General features: G+C 37.1%; 1 protein-coding gene across 3 annotated transcripts; it reads left to right on the top strand.

Moving 5' to 3' along the window:
• Nucleotides 1-2872: 2872 nt before the first annotated feature.
• On the top strand, nt 2873-10534 carry LOC141762273 (uncharacterized). 3 transcript variants are annotated; one of them, XM_074626332.1, is made up of 6 exons: nt 2873-3254; nt 5289-5506; nt 5596-5665; nt 5814-5904; nt 6387-6496; nt 7044-10534. In XM_074626332.1, exons 1-6 carry the CDS (start codon nt 3113-3115, stop codon nt 7436-7438), a joined length of 1026 nt encoding a protein of 341 aa, XP_074482433.1. In that variant the 5' UTR covers nt 2873-3112; the 3' UTR covers nt 7439-10534. The 3 variants fall into 3 exon arrangements, with proteins under 3 accessions (XP_074482433.1, XP_074482434.1, XP_074482432.1); XM_074626333.1 differs by having other exon boundaries at nt 5286-5506; nt 6387-6466; XM_074626331.1 differs by having other exon boundaries at nt 2876-3254; nt 5286-5506.
• The last annotated feature ends 320 nt before the right edge of the window (nt 10535-10854 follow it).

Genomic DNA, 10854 nt, shown 5'->3' with positions numbered 1-10854 from the left:
GATCCAGGGTTTGTTTAATCCTGACCTTTGCATGACTTCTCCTAGATTGTAACGGTGATCAGTTTCTTTCCTGTCAGCAGACAGTGTACACAATGTTAAGGGCAAAGTCTCTCCCGCTCACAAAAAGCATTCAGAGGAAGCTTTGTAGTGTTATGTATTGTAAGATATTGCAAGGACACCTGCTCTATTGTAAGATAAGACAAGATAAGATGAGATGATCCTTTATTGGTCCCACAGATGGGGAATTTACAACTGCATTTTTAGTGGCATAAAAGTGTGATTACATTGTGGTTTAAGTAAATGTATTATCTTCAAGGTTTAAGGATTAACCAACCAGAATTGAATATTCAACACAGCTGTGTAATAAGTCTATATAAAAGGGGAATTCACACAATTAAAAGCTAACTAAGTAGTTTTTGTCACGTAATTTCCATACTTAAGTTACACCACTGTCTGTTGGAACAGACATTAAGTACATTGAAGTACATTGAAGTACATTATCAGCACAATAACTTGGCTGGATACGTTGCCGATTCAGATTTGATTCACATAATTAAATTGAAAGCTCCACCTGGAACAAACATTAAGTACATTTAAGTACATTATCAGCACAATAACTTAAATGTACATTAATGTTTGTTGGAACAGACATGAATGTATTAGACTTGGGTGTGTGACGCAACTATGTCATTAGAAAAAGGAACAGTATATTGCTGAGGACCAAAGGAAGTGCAGTGATGAGTGTGAAGTTGTTTGTAGGAGCAGTTCTCGAGAAAGCTGCGAGCAGCAACACCATACACCCATGAGCAACACATAAAAGGTCACCATTTTTGACGGCTGTCGTCAGGAAATGTGATCCCACTGAACCTGTCTTTTACTTTTAGAGATTTGTGAATATATCTTTAAATTAAAAATATTAAAATAGCCTACATTTATGTTTTTTTTAGCAATTTATTTTTGTGTGATTTTTAAAAATAAATATATATTAATAAATAAAGTAAAAATAAACAGAATAGAAAATAAATAAGAAAATTAATCATTTGTTTTATAATTTATTTCATAAATAAATAAAGAAGCACATTGAAACAGAAATATAAATTTATGTCACATTTTATCAATAATTAGTGGCTATTTTTTAATATTTTTGCTGCAGTTCATGACATTTATTTATTTATTGATCAAGTCATTTATTTCAAATTATAATATATATAATATAATAATAAATATTTCATTTAATTAAAATAGACTGCCTCCACCACTAGTTACTATATATTGATATTAATTTTAAATGTATGTATTTATTTATGTAATTAGGCATTTATTTATTTATGCACGATTTTCCCTTTGCATTTCACCCCTTATAAAAATACATATATAAAAAATAAATAAATAAAAGGTAAAATTAAACAGAAGAGAAAATAAATAAGAAAATTATTCATTTGTTTTATAATTTATTTCATGAATAAATAAAAATCAATACATTTATGTCACATTTTATAAATTAATTAATAGCTACATTTATTATTATTATTTTTTTAAACAGTTTATTTCTGAATTTTGTTAATTTAATACTTATGATAATATTAAAATAGCCTACATTTATGTTTTTTTTTAAAGAATTAATTTTTGTGTGATTTCTGTCACATATTTGCCTAATTTATTATACAGGCACAGTGGTGACCTCATGTGTTGCTGGCTCTCTAAACAGAGATGTAGGGTCTATCTGAAGCCTGCAGAGGGCAGTCAGGCTGGTTCCTTGGTGTGTTACTACCAGGGATGACGTCAAACGAGTAGTCCTGGAAGTTTGTGCAGGTAGCATTCAAAATAAAAGCCCCAAACTCTTCACTGGTAAAAAATGTTTTGTTTAAAATAGGTTCTGTATCTACTCACCACACCTGCTAAAAGTTAAGATTAATTGATGATGTAATAAAGTTGAGAATGTGTAATTTTATTAAACTGTTGGGTTATAGGTTGAATAACAACAGCAGCATATAAGCAGGCAAATTAGGTACTTTAAAGGTCTCATATTATGCTCATTTCCAGGTTCATAGATGTATTTTGATGTTGCACTAGAACATGTTTACATGCTGCAATGTTCAAAAAAACCTTTATTCTTCTCATAGTGTCTCTCTCAGCCTGCATTTAGCCTCTGTCTGTGAGATCCTGATTTACAGCCTGTCTCCTCCCACTCTGCTCTGATTGGTCAGCGTTTCTGTCAATCAAACGTGTTGCCATTAATTCATTGATCAAATGTGACATAAATTGATAAATTCTGTTTTAATTTGCTTCTTTATTTATTTATCTTTGTATTTATTTACTCTTCTATTACATTGTCCCTTTTATTTATCTATGTATATACTTTCATTAATTTTTAGATTTATGTATTTATTTTTGCATTTATTTATCATTTGTTTTCATTTGTTTTTTTTATTGATTTCATATTGATAATTATTTTTAAATGTATGCATTTATTTATTAATGCACGATTTTCCCTTTGCATTCCAACCCTTATAAAAAAATAAATAAATGGTAAAATTAAACAGAAGAGAAAATAAATAAGAAAATTGATCATTTGTTTTATAATTTATTTCATAAATAAATAAAGAACAGAAATATCAAATTATGTCACATTTTATCAATCAATTAATGGCTACATTTATTTTTTATATTTTTTACTACAGTTAATGACATTTATTTATTTATCAAGTAATTTATTTCAAATTATAATATAATACAAAATATAATATAAATCAAAATAAATACAATAAAATATTTCTAAATATTTATTTAATTAAAATAGACTGCCTCCACCACTTGTTATTTCCTTGTTATATATAAGAGTTTAAAAAAAATCCATTCACATGCAGTTTCTTTAGTTGACGCTTTTATTGTGAAAACACCCCTCCCGGATATCCTGTTAGTGTTATTGCAGCGGATCATACAGCAGCTGTTTAGACCAGAAGAGAAGATCTGGTTCAGTCTCAGATATCAACCAGCTTCACTCAGTTCTACTGCAGGTTGACAGCTCAGCGTCTCCTGTCTGTCTCCGTCTCTCAGCGGGCTGTCGGTGCTGCTGCCTGGGTGTTCTGTCGGTTAAAGAGAGGTTGTAGTGATGGTGCTGTCCATGGCTCAGCAGGTCGCTCTGGCGTTCACGGCGGTTCTCTTCACCTTCGTCGTTCTGCCCCGGATGTTCGGAGTGGGAGGAGGAACCGGAGCGAAGGAGACCCGGTTCGACCCCCGCTACTCCCGGAAGGGTGAGAGGACACACAGCTGTCTGTCTGTCTGTCTGTCTGTCTGCAGAGGGACAGACAGGAGGACAGACAGCTGAAGGAACGGCTCCATGACAGAAGACTACAGACAGAAGGTTACAGACAGACAGACAACAGACAGCTGTCTTTTGTCTGTCTGTCTGTAACCTTCTGTCTGTAGTCTTCTGTCATGACCATAAACTGTCTGTAGTCTTCTGTCTGTAGTCTTCTGTCTGTAGTCTTCTGTCTGTAGTCTTCTGTCTGTAGTCTTCTGTCTAGACCATAAATTGAGTCTGTAGTCTTCTGTCTTCCGTCTGTAGTCTTCTGTCTGTACCATAAACTGAGTCTGTAGTCTTCTGTTCTGACTATAAACTGTGTCTGTAGTCTTCTGTCTTCTGTCTGTAGTCTTCTGTCTATAGTATTCCGTCTGTAGTCTTCTGTCTTCCGTCTGTAGTCTTCTGTCTGTAGTCTTCTGTCTGGACCATAAACTGTGTCTGTAGTCTTCTGTCTTCTGTCTGTAGTCTTCTGTCTATAGTATTCCGTCTGTAGTCTTCTGTCTTCCGTCTGTAGTCTTCTGTCTGTAGTCTTCTGTCTGGACCATAAACTGTGTCTGTAGTCTTCTGTCCTGACTATAAACTGTGTCTGTAGTCTTCTGTCTTCCGTCTGTAGTCTTCTGTCTTCCGTCTGTAGTCTTCTGTCTGGACCATAAACTGTCTGTAGTCGTCTGTCTGTAGTCTTTTTGTCTGTAGTATTCCGTCTAGTCTTCTGTCCTGACCATAAACTGTAGTCTTCTGTTTGTAGTCTGTAGTCTTCTGTCTGTAGTCTTCTGTCTGGACCATAAACTGTCTGTAGTCTTCTGTCTGTAGTCTTCTGTCTGTAATCTTCCATCTGTAGTCTTCTGTCTTCTGTCTGTAGTCTTCTGTCTGGACCATAAACTGTGTCTGTAGTCTTCTGTTCTGACTATAAACTGTGTCTGTAGTCTTCTGTCTATAGTATTCCGTCTGTAGTCTTCTGTCTTCCGTCTGTAGTCTTCTGTCTGTAGTCTTCTGTCTGTAGTCTTCTGTCTGGACCATAAACTGTGTCTGTAGTCTTCTGTCCTGACTATAAACTGTGTCTGTAGTCTTCTGTCTTCCGTCTGTAGTCTTCTGTCTTCCGTCTGTAGTCTTCTGTCTGGACCATAAACTGTCTGTAGTCGTCTGTCTGTAGTCTTCTTTTTGTCTGTAGTATTCCGTCTAGTCTTCTGTCCTGACCATAAACTGTAGTCTTCTGTTTGTAGTCTGTAGTCTTCTGTCTTCCGTCTGTAGTCTTCTGTCTGTAGTCTTCTGTCTGGACCATAAACTGTGTCTGTAGTCTTCTGTCCTGACTATAAACTGTGTCTGTAGTCTTCTGTCTTCCGCCTGTAGTCTTCTGTCTATAGTATTCCGTCTGTAGTCTTCTGTCTTCCGTCTGTAGTCTTCTGTCTGTAGTCTTCTGTCTGGACCATAAACTGTGTCTGTAGTCTTCTGTCCTGACTATAAACTGTGTCTGTAGTCTTCTGTCTTCCGCCTGTAGTCTTCTGTCTATAGTATTCCGTCTGTAGTCTTCTGTCTGTATTCTTCTGTCCTGACTATAAACTGTGTCTGTAGTCTTCTGTCCTGACTATAAACTGTGTCTGTAGTCTTCTGTCCTGCAGCGCTCGAGGCATGACAGAAGACTACAGACAGTATATTATATATTATAAATCCCCAAATAGTCCATGAAATGAGGAATAACCCCACAACATTATTCATTATTCATATTCAGCATTAATTGTTAGTTATTCTCAGACAGATATCAGTGTTTGTTGTGTGTAGAGTAGAGCGTCAGCGGCACGTCCTCTATGTAACTCAGGTCAGATTTATTCAAACCTCCGTTTAGTAAAGCACATTTCCTGACTTCCTGCAGTAACCCTGGTTTCATTGGTAACTCTGTTTTATGAAACACTTCTCAGTCAGACTGAATTTTTCACAGCAGCGTCTCCATCTGTCCCCGTCTGTCCTCCTCACGTTGTGTTTGCAGCAGCAGCTCCGGGTCCCGGCGCGGTCAGAGGTCAGCCCATCAACGTGAACGCACCCGGCTCACCTCAGACCCCCGAGAACTTGCAGCAGATGAAGAAGCTGATGGAGCAAGAGCTGAAGAGTGACAAGTACAAGACCAACAGCAACAAGGGCTACGTCTTCACGCTGATGCCTCTCTACGCCATCGGAGTGGGAGTGTTTGCCGCCTACAAGTTTTTGAAGGTAAGTTAAAAAATGCAACAAACAAATGACATCGAGATCATTCACAACTTTGAAAGGCTAAAATCTGCATCACTCTTTTCAACTCTCAGATCAAGTCTGCAGACGACCAGGCACAGAAGGACAAGTTTGCAAAAGGGGCCAAAAAATCAGTGGAGGCAGGTGTGTGTTGCATGCATTGTTTGCATATGTGTGTTTTCTTTGGTCAAACATGTATTTGGTTACCATGAGTAACTCAGATATGGGGTTTCTATTCTCTCTTGTGTGTGTGTGTGTGTGTGTGTGTGTGTGTGTGTGTGTGTGTTTGCAGAGAACCAGTTGAACGAGCTGGAACAAAGGCTAGCGCAGACAGAGAGGATGCTCAACTCCATCCTCACGCAGCTGGACCCGCTCACCAACTGGTGAGTGATGATCAGCTGTGTTCAGACCAAGAGTGAAGCGAATTTTCACCTTGCTTTACGCGCGCCAGTATCATTTCTGTTCATTCACGCTAGACGCACCAGAGAGGGAGAAAGAGCTTGTCTCCATAGATACAACAACTTTTCTATCCATCATTTCCGCCATCAACCACGGAAGAAGTAACCACCGTTGCTGCTTTGTGCATAATGTCCCAGATGTGTCGGAAAACCAAACGCTGTCGTGTGTTGGTTTCATAACGTCACCCGGCGACGTTCTTTATTCTCATACATTGCCATTGCACTGACTATATCTAGCAAGCCACACGTCGCTACTGCGGTATGAACCCAAAATAAACATGCACTACTGTCAGGATATAGTGACCGTTTTTTGCTCCAACCTGCCTACCCCAGCTTTAAAGGGCAGTGTTTTACTCCGTGCTCGGAGTAGCTCCTCTGAGGTTAATGTGTTCTTATTTTCTCCTCAGTGTGAAGTCAGTGGCCCAGGAGCAGAAGAACGAGATCATGTCTCAGCTCCAGACCATCCGCTACCTGATGAAGAAGAGAGGTATGGACTGTCCACCCCTCAACATCAACGGTGGGTTCATCAACTGACTTTGACTGTTTTTCTCGGGAATTTAAGAATTACGACTCGGTGCATTTTTTCCAATAAAGACCCCAAAACAGCAAACAAACAGCAAGATACTGAAAATGCAACCACGCTTCATGCTGCAGTCACAACCTGCAAATTGTGTTGGTGTGACATCAGCTTTGCGTGTTTCGTTGTGATAAACCACGATTTGAAATTCAAATTGAGCAGCCACATTGAGACACATCTCTAAAATAAAAAAGAGTTTTGCATCTGATTTTCCACTCATGAATGTGGTCAAAGTCTAATTTGCAAAAAGATCAGAACACAACCTCGCTGGGGGCTTGCCGTCCGTCATCTACTGTAGGTAATACACTGACTATGGAGAAGTACTTCATACAACCCCACTTCAAAACACCCAAACTATCTATACTAGTTAGTGTCCGTCTGTTCTTTGAGACTGGGACTGTGTCTAAATACCAGCTTTTAGTAGAGAATTTACTCACATAGTTTTGTTATTGATAATCAATAGAATATGTTATCGCTTGTCTTTCAGAGGCATCCTGCGAGCGTAACCTGGACGACCTCATCGAGTCGCTCGGAGCCAACGACACCTCGACAGTGGAAGCTTCTCTGGTGGACAAGCAGACCTCTCCGGTGACGGCAGAGCCTTCGGAAAAAGTCTATCAAAAGCTCGTGGAAGATGAAGCTGCGACGGAAGGTGAAGAGATGAAGGAGCTCGTACCGGAGGAATCGGACGGGGAAGCAGAGGAAGAGGAGGAGGACGACGACGATAAGGAGGAGGAGGATGAGGAGGAGGAGGCGGAGGAAGAAGGATCGGAGGACTGTGAGCTCATGCCTTCACTTGAGGACCCCTATGAGACAAACATTGAGGAGGTTGGAGCGGAGCAGCTTGCGTTTGGGCTCAGGAGACGCAACAGGCCCGACTGAACTCACTGCAGGACTTCTGCACTGTACAGAAACGTGACAGATTAATATTAATATTTATTACCTGAAAGGCTTTCATTCCAAAAGGCTGTCTTCATCAAAAACATATATTGCATTCATATAAAAAAAAAAACTCATAAGGAAAGCTCTCTAACAGCAAACACATAGGGCTCTATTTTCCTGTTGCAATCACGAGGACCAGCACAAACATGAACACAGGTGCATCTGCTATTATTGCTCATATAGATGCAGTGGTGATTATTCATCCTCTCACTCAGTCACATTACTTGTCTCATACCTTTTTAACAGTTGTGCTAATCACATTAGTGCATGGGAAAAAAATAACTCACCAAGCAGCAAATACGGGGCATTATTACACGGCTTTGTTGAATACTCAACTCTGATTGGTCAATCATGGCGTTCTACGGTCTGTTATTTCTTTATAGCAGACCGTTGCTATGTATAACAGACCGTTGCTATGGGTGCAGTTCTGATGTCAGACTCTGGCGGACCATTTTTGTGCCAAATTATTGATTTCCTCAGTAAGAAGCCATGATAATAATACAATAATGTACAGCTAGCGGGGTCATTGTTGTGAAATAAAACCCTTCAGGCCTTGTCGGGGTTTATTTCACAACAATGAATCGCTGTACATTATCCCTAACTTACGATCTGCAGCCAAAGTTAGATGATCTGCCTTTTTAAAGTTAAATTTGCATTCGTGGTGACATACAACAACTGAGTACTACACTAAGTAAACAAAACATGCCACTTGTCTTTGTGCTGACATGACAATAGAGCCCATAATGTCCTTTTCTTTCCTGTTGTCACTCATTTTTTTATAACACTAATCATCACCTTTTTGAACTTGCCTGTTTGGAATGAAATTTATTTCTCTACATATTTTGTTACTAGCGCTGTCGTCGTTTTTTAGGTTTGCACCTGCTTGAATGCCAAACATTTAAAGTGTATAATCTACATGAAAGGAGGTCGTGGTCGATGTTTTTTGCCTTGACCGTTATATTACTCATGTTGCTCAACTTGTCAAACACACATGTAGCTAATATCAAATCATGACTGCACTTCCATTCAAGTGCTGCAGTTCAGGGACGGCTGTGTCTCTCTAGGACACTTCAATGGAACAGAACCATTGTTATTAATATTATTAGTTCCACTTGTTTGTTTCCTGCAATGAAAAAGGTCTTTTAATGTGATTATTCCACTATGATAAATGCCACAGGACATGATCCTGGAAGTCTTTAAAGACCCAGCTTCTCTGTCTGTTAGTCTGGAGAATGTGTGCTGCCTCCCTCTACCCGTATCGGCTATGAGAATATTAATGATTTCATGGCAAAATCCATAGAAGTCTTACCATAAACAATACTACTTTACTATTTTATTATTATATATTAATACATTTTGTTTTATCATGAAGGGATTGACACTAATGCTGGTGGATGTGTATGGAGGACGGAACCTGCCAAAAATAAATTGATAAATAAATGTCATTAAATTTAGCAAAAATAATATAAAAAATAAATTTAGCTATTAATTAATTAATTGATAAAATGTAACAAATTGATATTTCTGTTTTAATTTGCTTGTTTATTTAATTTTCTTTTTGTATTATCTTTCCCTTATTTATTTATTATTCAATTTAATTTTCCCTTATGTTTTTATGTATTTATTTTTAAATTAATTTTTGCATTCCTTTTTATTTTTGCATTTATGTTTTATTTTTAAATTTATATGTTTACTTATGTATTTAAGCATTTGTTTATTTCTGCACAATTTTCCTTTTGCATTTCACCCCTTATTTATTTCCCCAAAACTTATTTATTTATGTATTCTTTTCTTTATACATTTCTTTATACATAAATGAATAAGTTTGCGGAAATAAATAATGGGTGAAATGCATAGGGGAAATCTTGCATAAATAAATACATAAATATATAAATAAATACATACATTTCAAAATAAATATAAAAAAATAAATATAAAATAATTAAAAAATAAATGCGTAAATAAAAAATTAAGAAATACATTAATAAATAAAAATTAGATGAAGATAATTAATTAATAGATTAAAAAATAAATACATAAATAAAAGGGAAAATTAAACAAGAGTAAACATATAACGGAATTAATACAACATAAATTTTATCAATTAATTAATGGCTGCATTTATTTTTAATATTATTTTTGCTATATTTAATGACTGGATGATTATTTTTCCTCCATAGATGTGATGAACCTACTTAGACTGCAGAATATTCTAGTATACATTGTGGAAGTGTGAACTCGGGCTTGATAGCATGCTGTCTATACATCAAAACATAAATGCATGTTTGTTTGTTTTTATCATGTTTTGTCTGTACATTGTGGCTGCATGGTGTTTTAATTTATTTATTCCAGAGGAAAATGACAATCATTTAATGTTCCTACTGTTCCACTGTTATATTACTTTGTTTATGTTTGTTGGATGCCAATATCGCAGAAAGGAATCAGTTATCACTCTGCCTTATTTTCCAATATTCTTTTAAATTGTGATTTGAGAGGTCACTGTGGCTGTCAGGTTGTTTCCATGCTGTCTGTTGTTGGGTAACATACATCCAGCTACTATCAGGGTGCTTCTCTGAATATACAAATACAATGAACACATCTAGGTCCTGATTTTTTTTTTAAATGAAAAGAACTCTTGTTGTAATTTAAGTCAGTTAATACCTAACTGAATTATACATGAATTATGGCAACATAGCACCAGATTATTCATTAATCTCAGTATGTATGATCATTTTCTTCACCATATGTATCTCTCTGTTACAGATTAGGACTGCATATTTTGCCAAAATGTTGACGTAACATTTGCTAAATGTTTGGTAACAAATTACATTAAAATAGGAATAATCATATTTGCCAAAAAGAGATATCCCTGTAGTATAGCAGTTATTGTGTCATAATAATAATAAGTCAAAGTATGAATTCTTATTGTGAAGCCCACAGATCATTGCCTTATATTCAACCTGCAGGATGTTTTCATATTTTCACTGAATTCTGACATTTCATTTAGTTTATTTACATTGAATTCTTTGCCACATATATTTGCCTTAATTTATTTGTAAATGTTTTGCATCAGTCCTTCCCTCTTATGCATAGTTACATGTGTGTGTTGAGTGTTGTGTTAGGGGTTGAGTGAGGGGTTGTGTTAGGGGTTGAGTGAGGGGTTGAGTGAGGGGTTGTGTGAGGGGTTGAGTGTTGTGTTAGGGGTTGTGTTAGGGGTTGAGTGAGGGGTTGAGTGAGGGGTTGTGTGAGGGGATGAGTGAGGGGTTGAGTGAGGGGATGAGTGAGGGGTTGAGTGAGGGGTTGTGTTAGGGGTTGTGTTAGGGGTTGAGTGAGGGGATGAGTGAGGGGTTGAGTGA

Source organism: Sebastes fasciatus, chromosome 23 (genome assembly GCF_043250625.1).
Source record: "Sebastes fasciatus isolate fSebFas1 chromosome 23, fSebFas1.pri, whole genome shotgun sequence".
Lineage (NCBI taxonomy): Eukaryota > Metazoa > Chordata > Actinopteri > Perciformes > Sebastidae > Sebastes > Sebastes fasciatus.
The sequence above is the reverse complement of the archived record's forward strand: the minus strand, read 5'-3'. Positions and strand labels throughout refer to the sequence as shown.